At 41.5% G+C, this 14,052-nt stretch overlaps 1 protein-coding gene across 1 annotated transcript in view; it reads left to right on the top strand.

Moving 5' to 3' along the window:
- The window catches only part of DTNBP1 (dystrobrevin binding protein 1), a 253,422-nt gene that overhangs the window by 229,184 nt on the left and 10,186 nt on the right, over positions 1–14,052 (top strand). The window contains exon 6 of the mRNA XM_007951913.1: positions 4,606–4,761. Within this exon, the coding sequence (XP_007950104.1) occupies positions 4,606–4,761 (156 nt within the window). The remainder of the gene's footprint in view (positions 1–4,605; positions 4,762–14,052) is intronic.

Raw genomic sequence — 14,052 nt, 5'->3', positions numbered from 1 at the left:
TTGAACCACCAGCCTTCTGGTTAGCAGTCAAATGCTTTAGACACTACGCCACCAGAGCTCTCTTATAGGATACTTAAGAGTTTGAAATCCACCTACAATGGGCAATGAGGGACATGTTTTACAACTTAAAAGCAGTGATTTCTCCTTTTGTTTCTATTGTTGTTGTTACTTAGTTGTTTTAAGTTACCTAACCCCATCTTCCCCTTTGTGGTTAAATCCTAGTTGGATCACATCCCAGTTATAGAAATTCTAAGATAAAAACACTATAGAACCAGTAATTCAGAAACATGAGAGAACTGAAATCTTAAGAAAAATGTTTTCAAATGATCTCTCTCTCTACCTATAAAAAAAATCTTAATTCCATTAAAACAAGGTCATTAATTTCATGATGTCTGCATTCTTCTTTGTTTTTGAGCTACTTAATCTAGAATTACTTTAAAAGAAGAGATTAACTGAGCTTTGTTTGAAGCATTTGAAGCATGCTTAGGGTTGACTTATTCTAATGCACTTTCAGAAATGAAGCAGTTGAGCAGATGGATTTTTTTTTTTTTTTTTTACTTCATGTATCTCATGCCATCCTTAGCACCATTAAAACGTACAATTTAGAACTGATTATACCATCTTCACTGGTAATGGAATTTTGTGTTGTTTTGAGTATCCATTTGAGATGGATACTGGTGGCTGATATGAAAAATATGAAAAGACCTTCCTGAAGAGTCACTTTCTTTTTTCCTCCTTATGAGTACACTCTAAATTCCTTGCAGATTTATAAGAGCAATGAGAGGTGATTACTTCTTAAGTATCTTAAGTGAGACTGAGAGTATGTGTGATCATCAGTGTCCTAGTCAATCTTGGTTCTTGGTCATATATCACTCCCTTTCAAGAGTCTTTTATTTTGAATAATGCTGTTATTAATATTAGCTGTCAGCTGTTGGCCAGTTGCTGTGTGCCTGGTGATTCCCATATGGTATCTCATTTAATCCTGCCAACAACCTTGTCAAATAGGTGCTAGTCCCCATCTTTCACAGTGGGGGAGACTGAGACTTAGCTGGCATTAGTTACAGATAGTAACAGATTTCCTAGCTTGGGCTTGAAAGCAGAGCCTAAGACAAGAATTTTGCCGCAGGTAGTTTATTTGGAAGGTGATTGCAAGAAGCAGGAGTGAAGAAGTGTAGAGAATGTGAGAGCAAAGGAGGAAACGTCAGTAAAGGAAGCATTACTGAAGTTGCTTGTGGGTTCCTGGGGATTCAGAGAATACCCTGAGCAGAAAGCATAGAGCTCACTGGTATGCCCTTGAGGATGGGACCTTGTGGGCACAGGAGTGAGCTCACCAGGAGCTTTACTCCATCCTTGCAGCTGAAAGCAGAGGTAGGCTGAGTGGTGTAAGGTAGGTAGGGCCATGTCTGCACTGACTCCAAACCTGCCATGCTTCCCACTGTGTTAAACCATCTCCATAAGGAATTTAGGATGGCATGGGAATGTGGTGAGTTTGAGTAGTAATGATAATACGTTACTTGTCCTTAAGACTGACTTCCCTGTTTGTGTGGCTTTGCTTAATATTAGTTTGTATTGCTTGCATATATGTAGATTAGAGTGCTAGAAGAATGCCCAAAACATTTTACGTATTAGAGACTATAGCAGATTTGGGATTAGCAGTATACTCCTCTGTGGAGCTTTTAGAATATATGGTGCATATAGGATTGTATGGGAGCTCTGGTAACATAGTGCCTAAGGCACTTGACTACTAACCAGAAGGCTGGCAGTTCAAACCCACCAGCCACTTCTTGGAAGGAAGGTTGGGCAATCTACTTCCGTAGTGATATCGCCTTGGAAACTCAAGGAGGGGTCTCTCTGAGTCCGGTCCAACTTGATGGCACACAACAACAACAAATGGGATTGTATTGTCACTCGGGAGTTGTGAAAAGTGGGGCCCTGTAGACCATTGTAGCTCATTGTGAGTTCTGCTGGGTTTGTTTTTTAAATCACTTAATTAATACCACACCAGTCAACACTCCCCGGAGATGAACCAGAGGGAACATTGCCTCAGGTGAAATTATTTTTTTAATGTTTTGGGCCCTCAGTTTATCCCAGGACAGCAAGGTAGCTGAGCCTTTCTGCTGACTATTAGGTTTTCTGGAATAATACCCCATGCCCTCCTGCCAAACACAGCCTAGCACATTGTCTGCCATAGTACGGGTGCTCCAAACTACTCATTAAAAACAAGAATTGGGATTGTCCTCTTTAATTCTTTAGCTAAAAAGAAGCAGGCAGCTCATTTGGAGTAATCTCATATTGCTGCATTTTGGGGTATCACAAATTTGACAGCTTAAAACAACACAAATGTATTAGGTTCAAAAGGTCCAAGTCCAGGCAAGTTGTGACTGACTCTCTGCTTAGGGTCCTACAAGGCTGAAACCCAGGTTTCGGCCAGCCTGTGCTCCTTTCTGGAGGCTCTGGAGAAGATTCTTCTTTGGAGCTCATTTATGTTCTGGGCAGAGTCTTAGTTCCTGGTGGTTGTAAGACTGAAGAAGTTCTTGCTGCCTGTTAGCTGAGAACTGCTTTCACTTCCTGGACACCTGTCACATTCCTAGCCACATGACCTCCTCCGTCTTCAAAACCAGCAATGGAGAATGTTCTTCATGTCAAATCCTTCTCATGCTTTGGATCTCTTTCTCCAGGAGAATCTCATTCCCATTTAAGAGCCTGATTAGATCAGGCTCACCCAGATAATCTCCCTTTGTTGTGCTGTATAACATCCCCTCATCGTGATGGTCAGAGCTGTTGTTGTGCCCAGGTTATGAAGGAGTTGCTCGGCGAGAGAAATATGCTAACACACGACAATGCAAAAGCAATAGGAGGGTTTATTAGCTAACTTAAGTTAGGGTCTTTGCCCTTACCAGATCAGTGGTTTGAGCAAAAGACCCCGTGCCCCAGTATAGTCACAAATTTATGGAAAATTATGGGGTGGAGCAGCACCAGGGCGAGAGGATACAGATGATTGGTTGTTGCTAAGGAATTTAGGGCAGTGATCTAAGATGTTGGGGGACGTAAAGAAACCCCCCGACTTCAAAGTTCATTTAGGAAAATATTATGTAGGGAGGATGCAAGGTTCAGGTATGTGGAAGACTTTCAGGAGCCGAGCAAATCTCCGATACGTGCTGAATCCGGATGGCGTGCTGAGTTCGGAGGAAGTTCCTTGATACCTGCTGAGACTGGAGGGCAGCTAAAGGCCCTAAGGAGTGTTTAGAATTCCAAAAGTCCTGTTAGTATTGCTGACACTAAAAGGTTTCTGGTTAAAGATTTTCCCAGAGGCTACCAGAATTCTGGCTTCAGATTGACTCACATTTCCCCCTTTTCTTGGTATATACACGAGGAATCATCCTGTTGTATTACAGGAGATAAAGGGTGATATTGCTGCTTCAGAACTATAAGTTGTACAGTATTAACCCGATCTTTTACAAAAGATATAAGCTTATTTATAATGCAGGGACCAAAAGTTAATATGATTATACTGTCACATTAACAGTCCTGGGGACCAAACAGGGTATATACAACAGAAGTGTTTGCCACACCATGTGAACAGACTACAATCTCTTTATTTAAATATAAAGGGTTTACGATTTAAAAGCAAATAACCCTTGACCTATATGCCTGACCCTGACTTTTTTTTTTTATATTTTCTCTGCATGCTCTGAAGGAAGGTTAAGCCACTAGAAAGTGTTGACCAATTGGTAATTGGGGTTCTGGTTTGAATGACAAAGTTAAGGTAGTGTGTGTGTGTGTGTGTGTGTGTGTGTGTATAGTAGTGGTTCTTGTTTGGTGTTCTGGGCCAGCCCTAACTTGAGGGGCCACTGTTCACTTAAATGAAATAATGTGAGAGAATTCTATAATTAAAGTTTCATGTTAGCACTGGGTTAACATTTCTCCCCTGAGTTTTCAGCTAAGGAACATGAGGCTCAGAAAGGTGAAGTGACTTGTCCAGGTTGCGCACAATTCAATAAACAGCAAAGCCAAGACTATAAGGCACTTTCTGATGCCCCGTAGTGGCTCCACACTTACTCTTTCATGAGCATTTATTGGCTTGGTTTATTAAGTGCTCATTATGTGCCAGGCATTGAGCTAAGTGGTCAGATAATGAAATGAATCATGCATGGTCACCATTCTGCAGAAGCTCCAAATCTTCACCTGTTGTAATTTTTAAGGCAGCTACAAAAGTCTGAACTCAGTGATGTGGAAACATCAGGATGAAGCAAAAGATTCTTCTTTAATCCATTGAAGGAAGGATTGAGAAGTTAGTTTTGAAAGCTGAACAACTGTTTATACTGTTTCCATGGGAGCTGTGGGTAGAACCGCCATTCCAGGTAAAGGGAATGGTACATTCAAAGATGTGCAGGTGAGGAGGCACCTGGTGTGCTCAGGTAATTGGAAGAAGCTCAGCGCATTGGTGAGAGAAGAGGTGGATTATATGAGCTGTTGAGACACCGGCCCATGTTTGTAAAACAGATGTGACATTATCAGTTTGGAGGGTGAGTGTGAGTAGGTATTTGTACTCGTCCCCTGTCTCGGTCTGTTTTCAAACCCTAACCCGAGTTATTGCTTCCTTAGCTGAACTAGATGCTGAGCACGCCCAGAAGGTCCTGGAAATGGAGCACACTCAGCAAATGAAACTGAAGGAGCGGCAGAAATTTTTTGAAGAGGCCTTCCAGCAGGATATGGAGCAATACCTTTCCACAGGCTACCTGCAGATAGCGGAAAGAAGAGGCAAGTTGAGAGGGTTGGCAGGGGTGGTGGGCTGTTCTGTTGTTCAACAGGGGGCATGGGATGACATCCTAGGGCCTGTTACTCCAAAACAGAAAACCAAACTCGCTGCCATTGAGTCGATTCCAACTCATAGTGACCCCCATTGGGTTTCCAAGGCTGTAACTCTTTACAGAAGTAGATTGCCTCATCTTCCTCCCATGGAGCAGCTGCTGGGTTTGAAGCACTTGACCTTTTGGTTAACAGCCAAATGCCTTAGCCACTACACCACCAGAGCTCCTTATCAGGTCTGTTACTAGACTCCAGAAATCAAAATAGACATCGCACCGTATTTGTCTTGTTCTTGTTTTGCCTTTTCCTATAGCTCTAGGGTACACTTGAAGATATTTTTAAGAACATCTTTTAGAATTACAAATACAAATTACGCTTATGGAAAACTTGGAGCATGTTTTTTAAAAAGTTAAAAAGACAAAAGAACCCGTAATTCCACAACACAGAAGTAATCACTATACTGTTCCAGTATAGCTCTTTCCCGTCTTTGTGTGGGTGTGGGAGAGACTGCGTTTATGTAATTGGCATCAAACTACATCTATATATGGCTTTGTATCTAACTTTTCTTAATACTGTATGAAGGTTTTCCCCGTCCTATCTTATTAAGAAGTCTTTAAAAGTGTATGCCTTAAAGGCTGGCTGTTTGCCATCAGGATGTAACCTAAGTGATTTAGCCAGTCCCTTAGGGGGACATTTGGATTCTTTACCTCTGTACATGGTGCTGTCATGAGCATCAAATACGTAAACATCTGTCAGCATCTCTGACTTTTCCCCTAGAATGGAGTAAGGAGAAATCAGAGTCTTGGGCTCCTTCCATCCAGCCTGTCCTTCTGAAGACCTGGTTCAGTTGGCAGTGGGGATAGGAAGTGGTTGCTGGGCAGCTTACACATTCCTGAGGCTGGATGGAGGCAGTGGGCCCTTCCTGGCTGCAGTGCCTGCCCGGTGTGGCTGCTTCACCAATCAGTCTCACGAATGTGGTGAAATGTCCAGAGTATCCCCATTTTCCTTGCCTTGCCATCTTCCTTAGGTTCTTCATCACTCCTTCCAAACCAAAAGAACACAACCCACTGCCCATGTGGATTCCGACTCATAGTGACCCTGTAGGACAGAGTAGAACTGCCCCATAGGGTTTCCAAGACTGTAATCTTTATGGGAGCAGATGCCACATCTTTCTGCTGTGGAGAGGCTGGTGGGTTCAAACTGCTGACCTTTCAGTTAGCAGCCAAGCACTTAACCACTGCGCACCCAGGGTTCCTCTCATCGCTCCTGGACTGCACCCCCCAAATCTCACTGTACTCCACCTTTACCCTTTTCCCTGACTTGCCTGGCCCTGATCTTTGCTCTCGCTGTCTTGTTTCTCCCCACACTGCTCATTTTATCTGTTTCCTTTATTCTGTTCTTTTATGGTCATCCTCTGCCTCCTCCCAGGACAGCTTAAAGAAACCCAAGAATGAGGAAGAAAAATAATGTAGGGATAAAAGATCAAAAGTAGTACCTGAATTGCCTCAGAATGCACCATTTGGGTACACATGACCAGCTCTCGGGGTCATTCCCTTCATCCTTCAGCAGGTAGTCACCTCCACATACTCAGCTTCCCCTTTCGTACCCTACTGATACAGAACTTGTCTTCAGTGGAGCAGCTACATGTTTTCTCAGGGCAGATTCCACGTCAGTCATGGTTTGGTGTGAGACACCCAGAAGTGGCTTTCCGTAGCTCCTCTGACTAGAAGTGCAGGGATTTGCTCCAGGGACCAATGTCCTGTTCTGTGCAGGACACGGTAACCCTGGCCACACAGAAGATGTCAGCATAATGAGGGATGGCAGCAGGTTGCATGGTGGTGGATGATGAAGAGAACAGCAGTGGAAACTCTTACTGCTGAACAGTGAACTCTGTTCTTATCCAGTTCAGTTTAACATAATCACTGAGCCCTTCTGGGTCTGTGCTTAGCATGCTTTTAGGCCCAGAGGAAATAAAGAGGAATCGAAATCCCTCTTACAAAGCTCCTTTACAGTAGGGAGACACATGCCCGCAGGGCCAAGTGGGACGGCAGGGCAGTTAGGAGTGCATCAGTGGGCAGAAAAGCCTCTCTGTGCAGGGTGAGGCCCTTAGAGTTGGGGCTAGGTGTATGGTGCAGGGTCCTTGGGGGCCTAGCAAAGAGCTCAGCAAATACTGTATAACAGGTATCAGTAGATACCAAGTAAGTAAACTGTACTTTTGAGCAAATCTCTGGAATGATTCTCTTCATTTCAAAAAGTGTTGGACTCACTTTTTTCTTTTTTAAAGTTAAAAAAAAAAAAAATGGCATTAGGTGCATATTGCCAAAATACATGTGGTTTTAAAAACATTGAAGAAGAAAATTGGAGGACTTTGGGTTTTTGGCTTTCGTCCTCAACTAGATCTCCACAGAGAATAATCAGGCCTTCTCCATAGAGCTGCTCAGAGCTGTGCCTTAGATTTCTCAACCTGACAAGTCACACGTCCCTGTCTTGAGGAGGATGCTCCATTGTTACAGACAAATATGGGGCAGTTTACTTTATAAGAAAGAATTAAAAAGAAATAGGCAGTGAACATGGACTCTTTCTACTCAGTGAATATTGGAGTCTTTCTACTCAGTCAGAAATTTTGGACTCACTTTCCAAAGTATCTTTTTTTATTTAAAAAAAAAAAAAAAAAAGGACAAGCCATGGAAAGTTTTAGTCAGAAAATTAAGAGAGAAGGGTGCCAGGACACTGTGACCTGCTTTGCAGCATAGTAGGATTGGCTGACCCTCAGAGCCTTGCAGATGTGGAGAAGGCCAGCCAGGGCCCAGGTACCTAGCAACAAAGGAGACCATCACAGACCCCAGCAAACTGCTCTGTGGAGTGCCCAGCACAGCAAAAGTGCTGTTAGGACATGATTAGGGACTTCGTAGGACCCGAACCAGACTTGACCTTCTGCCTGCCATGAATCTTGTTTCCTCAGGAAATGCTATCATTTTCTGGTAGCATAGTGGCTAAGGCACTTGACTGCTAACCAGAAGGCTGGTGGTTCAAACCCACCAGCCACTCCTCGGAAGGAAGGTTGGGCAATCCTACTTCTGTAGTGATACTGCCTCGGAAACCCAAGGAGGGATCGCTATGAGTCAGGGCCGACTCGACGGCATATAACAACAACAACAACAACAACAAGCAATGAAGGGTAAAGAACTCCGGTGATGCAATGCCTAAGGCATTGACTGCCAACCAGAAAGTTAGCAGTTTGAATCCACCAACCACTCCACAGAAGGAAGATGGGATGGTCTACTTCTGTGGAGTCAACCTGATGTCAGCAGGTGGAGTGAGGGTATCTTGATAATGTAGTTAAGTTATTCACAGATAGCCTTAGAGATGCCCTGTTCTGTACCTGTTTTTCTGTTCTCTGGACTGCCAAAATTTGATTTCAGCTTTCTGTGGGTCCCTTCTGAACTAGTAGATCAGCAGTTGAATCCACTGGAGCCAGGGCCCTCTGTTGTATCCAGAGACTCTGACTCTACTCTCTGATGTTCCAAAGTGGACCTGGTATCTTGGGAAAACAGTGAGGTGATGTTTGGGCTAGTGATTAAATTAACAACAGACTGTGCTATCATGTCAACCCAATTCATGGTGAACCCATGTATATCAGTAGAACTGTGCTCCATCAGATTTTCAAGGCTGATCTTTTCAGAAGATGGTGACCAGGACTGTCTTCTGAGGTGCCGGTGGGCAGACTCGAGCCTCCAGTTAGCAGCCAGACGTGTTAACCGTTGGTGCTACCCAGAGACTCCAAGACACATTCTAGAAATCAAAAATATCTCAAAACACAGTTGCCAACTTAGGATCTTAACTTTGTATGTTTATCTCCCCATGAGGTTTTATTTAGAGCTTTGAAACTTATTGTGACCAATTACTGGTTTTCATTTTAATTGGGGGAAGTATTTTAAATATCCAGAGAATGTACCATGTTTCCAGACTTAACATGTTAATGTTTTATATTTGCCTCAGATCTTTAAAAAAAAAATCATGCTATGAAATATTCCAGACATATGAAAAGGTATAAAGAATCACACAAATACCAGTGTACCCACCGCCTGGCTCTTGAGCATCAACCCTGGTGAGGGCATCTGTGCCCCTTTTCTGCATTCCTCTTCTCCCCCTCAGAGGGAGTCCCGAGTTTAGCCTTTGTCCAAAACAGTATATAGTAGCTTGCAAGTTGTAAAAAACGTGACAGAAGTGGCATTGCACTGCATTTTCATGTTCACTTTCCCAGGCAGGCATTTCTGATCATCGTCCATAGTGATAGATACCACATGGATCTGCTCAGTTCCGTTCTACAGTGTATTTCCATTGAATGTGTACCCTGTAAGTTATTTATTCATCGTTGTCTTGATAGGTATTTAAGTTCCCAATGTTAGTTTCTTAAAAAGAGCGCTGTTAGGGACATTCTAATACCATGTCTTCACTCATGTGTAAGAATTTTTTTTTAGGGCAGCAGTTCTCTACCTTAAGCAAGCATCAGAATCCCTGAAAGGCTGTTAAAACAGCTTACTGGGCCCGCTGCTGCTAGAGTGTATGAGTCCATAGGTTTGGGGTGGGTCCTGAGATTTTAATTTCTAACAACTTCCCAAGTGATAATGTGGCTACTGGTCAGGAGACCACACCCAGAGAACCACTTCTTTAGAGTATATAACTAGGAAAATAATTACTGAGGCATAGGATACATACATCTTTAATTATACTGGATTCTGTCAAATTGCCTTCCAATTTGCAATCTCCTAGCCATGTCTGAGTATCCCTGTTATTTCACATCTTTGCCGACACTTGGTATTGCCATGTATTTCAATTTTGTCAATTTGTTGGTATGAAATGGCAATTACTTTGGTTTTAATTTACATTTCCTTGATTGCCCATTTTTCAATTGGTTGGCTGTCTTCCTTTATTAAGTCTTATACCTGTGGCTCTTGCTGATTTTAGCTGGTACACATATCTTCTCTCAGTCTGTGGCTTGGATTGTCTTAGAGTGACCTTTGCTTAATTTTAATTTTACTGTGATCACCTTTATCAGTTTTTGTTTATCTATGGCTTGTGCTTTTGTCTTAAGAAACCCTTCCTACTCCAAGTTAGAAGGATATCCTCCTGTGTATTATTCTAAAAGTGTTCATGTTTTCCATTTTTTATTTAGATCTTTATCACTCTCCAGTTGACTTTGTGTAAGGATCTAATGTTAATTTTTTACGTGCGGTAACCACGTGCCTCAGCACCAGCAGTCTGATTCTTACTGCTTTCTGTCAATTTCCATGTATTCCTGAATCTTTTCTCTTTTGTTCTAGTCAAAATATATACTGTTCCATACCATATAAATTATCATTATTCGTTAAGCAGTGGTTCTCAACTGGGGGGTGATTTTGCGCTCTATTTAGCACGTCTGGAGACATTTTTGTTTGTCATGACTGGGAAGGGGGTTAGTACTGGTGGCATCAAGTGACAGAGGCTAGGTTGGGCACTGTACATCCTGCAAAATCCAAGAGTTATCCAGCCCCCATTATCAGCAGGGCTGAGGGTGCTGAGGTTAAGAAAACTTTGTTTCATAGGAAGTCTTTACACCTGGTGGAGCTCCCCACCCCCACCTGTACACACACTTTTTTTCTTGAGTCACCTTGCTATTCCACACTTTTTGTTTTTCTGTGTAAATGTTAGTAAGATTTTCATGTTCTATGAAAAACTCTGTTCAGAGTTTGATTGGAGTTTTTTATATTTATAGATTAGTGGTATTAATCTATTTTGGGCATGAACATGGTGCTCTCATGGATTTCTTAAATGTTGGGAAGAAGAACTATCCATTCTTTTCCTCTACAGTTACAGAAGTGTTCTGTTTCTTCTTGAGACAGTTTTAGCAAGTTTTTGTGGAACTTGTCTATTTTGCCTATATTTTCAAAGATACTAGCATAACATTTCATAGTATTCTGGTCTTTATTGTACTTGTGATTCACTTAGCTTTTTCCTACCTAATGATCTTCTTTTCTTGATGAATCATACCCAGAACATGCCTGTTTTAAAAGTTTTGTGCTTTTTTTCCCTCAAAGAACTTTTCGTTTTGTTTATCCTATTACTGTTTCATTAATTTTTCCTCTTTAATTTTGCTTTTGTTAGGTATTTGCTGACTTTTTTTTTTTTTTTAATTTAATTTGAATGTTCAGGGTTGATTTCTAGGCTGTGATGTTCTCACTAGGTGCTACTTTAGCTGAATTTTAAAGTTTTGATATGTAAGTTTCTGAGTATTTAAATTTTTTCAGTAAGATTGCTTATTTGACTTAATGAACTATTTAGAAGTGTGTTTGTAAATAAGTTAGTGAAGGTTTTTCTAGTTATTATTTGTTACTGATTTTTTATTACATTTCTTTGTGGACTTCAGAAGGGCCTGTCACTGACAGTTTTTCTACACACTTCACAGGTACTTGAGAATAAGATTCTAAATGATAGGCATGGGCTTCTATTGTCTGTTTCATCAGATTGAATGATCAGTTTTGAAGAGGTGTGTAAACCCTCCCCCAATCATGATTACTGATTTTTTTAGATTTTCCTTCTTGTTCTGTTTTTTTTTTTTTTCCTTTAAAAACAGTCCGTATGTATGTGTGTGTATATATATAAATGTGTGTGTATGTGTGCATATAGTCAAACAGAAGTTTAGAATTATCTTCCTGGTGAATTAAACCTTTTGTTTTTGATCATTAAGTACTTTCTTGAATATTGCTTTTGTTTTCTTTTGAAATGTATATATGTTTTTTACTACATTGGAGCTACATAGGTTTTCTTAGTTAATATTATTTGCCCATTATGTTTTTTCTTTCTTAACTTTTGATGATTCTGTGCCCCTATGTTTTTAGGCATATCTCCTATAAATAAAATATTACTGGAATTTATTAATTCAGACATATCTCTATCTTTTAAGTAGCATGTTTGGTTCGTTTCAGTTTGCTGTTGACTACTGAAGTAATTTGGCTTCATTGCCATCTTAATTAAAAAAAAAAAACAAAAACTCATTGTCATCAAGTCAGTTCCAACTCATAGCAACCCCCATTGGGTTTCTGAGGTGGTAAATCTTTATGGAAGTAGATTGCCCCATCTTCTTTCCATGGAGCAGCTGGTGGGTTTGAACCGCCAACCTTCTGGTTAGCAGTCAAATGCCTTAAGCCCTGCACCACCAAAGGCTCCTTTCCCCATCTTACTTAGTGCTTTCTACTTTCCTGAAAGCTTTTCCTACCCTTTTTAGCCCAATTGTTCTCATATTTTAAAAGTTAAATTCCTGTCTTTTAAAGAAGATGGCACAGACCAAAAATGGGCAGCAGTTCCCTCCGTTTCTAACACTAAAGACTAATCAAAGGCCAAAAGCTAAAAGGCCATACTGAAAGATCTCCATAGGCACAAAACTAAGCCCTCATGGCAGCCACCTTCCAGCAGTCCAGACAGTACACCCCAGGCTCTCAGAAGTGTGTCCCGGGAGTAAGGAGTTAAAAAGTAGGCAGGCTTTGATTGGCCCCTGACGACATTGCTTTGGATGTTCCCACAGAAAATGAGGACTTCTAAACTTAGTCCACCCAGCTAGTCCTTATTATAATAAAGTTTTCTCCCACTAAAAAGAAGAGCAATGTACTCTTAAGCTCTTGTTTTAGGAGACCCTGTCTGGTGCAAACGGTTAAGTGCTTGACCACTGTCCAAAAGGTTGGCCAGTTCAAACCCATCTAGAGTCATGTTCTCCTTCTAAAAGGTCACAACCGTGAAAACCCTATGGAGCAGTTCTGCCCTGCACACATGAGACTCCTGCCAGGAGTCAGACGCAACTCAGTGGAAACTGGTAGCTCTTGTCTTAGTGCTGGATTTAAATGATACTGTCTGTTGTTGCTTACAGGTCAGTCAGAGATCTCACACTGCTCCATCTCTGATCACACCCTTCCTCTCCTGTCTTAATGTTGTTTATTTCAATTCTGCCCAAGTAACTTCCCAGATTACACATATTACGATTGTTTCATTCAGAGCTTTACTCACAAATTTACAAGTCTCTGTTTAACATGTTTTCTTGCATCATAGCCCATCTTTCCTGGGATTCCTTTACCATCTTTCTTCTGAAATATCAGCCATTAAAAACCCTATGGAGCTGCCATAAGTTGGAAATTACTCTAGAGCACCTAGTTAACTGGTTTAGTAAGAGTTAAATTCACGGTCGAGTATTTTTTGTTTGTCTGAGGGTGCCTGTATCTTATTTTTGGTCTTGAATAATGTTTTCCCCAGGTCCACAATTTCTAGAGATGGGCGGTACTCACTCTACTAACTCTACTTTCTGCCTGGTTATTCATTGCCTCAATCTAAAGATCCTTTCCTTATCTTTCCTAACTGGTCCTTTTTCTCTGGCTGTCTATAGTGGCTTTTCTCTTTGACGTTCTTCAGCTTCATTGCTCTTGATGTAGGTGGGATTTATCTTGCTTGGGATACATCTTACTGTTTTTATTTTATTTATTTTATTGTGATTTGGGTGAAGGTTTACAGAGCAAATTCACTTTCTATACAGCGGTTCAAATATACTTTGTCTCATGACATTGACCACAGTTTACCACAATGCAACAGCTCCCCTCCCACTTCCTCCCCACAGTTACCTATTCCTTGTGTCCATCCCTCCATACACTCTTGCTCCCTGAGCTGTCTCCCTATGCATAAGCAGCCCTTCTTTTTCCCATGATTGTTCTCTCCAAAGAGTGTATCTACTTGTAAATGTTCAACTCATATGCCTGTCTTTTGTTTGGCTGGAAACCACAGGTGTGGGTTCAATTCCAGATCTGAACGGCAGCTAGGGGCCATAGTCTCAGTGGTTCCACCAGGCTCTATCGGACCAGCAAACCTGTCCCTCCCCATTTTTTTTTTTTCCTCCAAATAATTTTGAGTTTTGTTCCACATTATTCTCCCTTTCTATCAAGGATCTCCTACATAGATCCCCTTCCAAGTGGATGACAGTGGTAGCAGGGTACCATCTAGTTCTTCTGGTCTCATAGTTGTATAGGCTGCAGATCGGATGGTGTGCCAGTCACTAGGACTAATTGTTTCCATGAATTTTGTTTTTCTTCATTCTTCTTTGCTCTCGATGAGAGACCCATCGTTGCATCTAGATGGCAGCTTGCTAGCTTTTAAGATCCTAGTTGCTACTCGCCAAAGCAGGAGGTGGAACAATGTTCTGTATAGTATGTTATGCCAATTGAGCTT

This window comes from Orycteropus afer, unplaced genomic scaffold (genome assembly GCF_000298275.1).
Source record: "Orycteropus afer afer isolate SDZICR_OR568_19922 unplaced genomic scaffold, OryAfe1.0 scaffold00012, whole genome shotgun sequence".
Lineage (NCBI taxonomy): Eukaryota > Metazoa > Chordata > Mammalia > Tubulidentata > Orycteropodidae > Orycteropus > Orycteropus afer.
The sequence above is the reverse complement of the archived record's forward strand: the minus strand, read 5'-3'. Positions and strand labels throughout refer to the sequence as shown.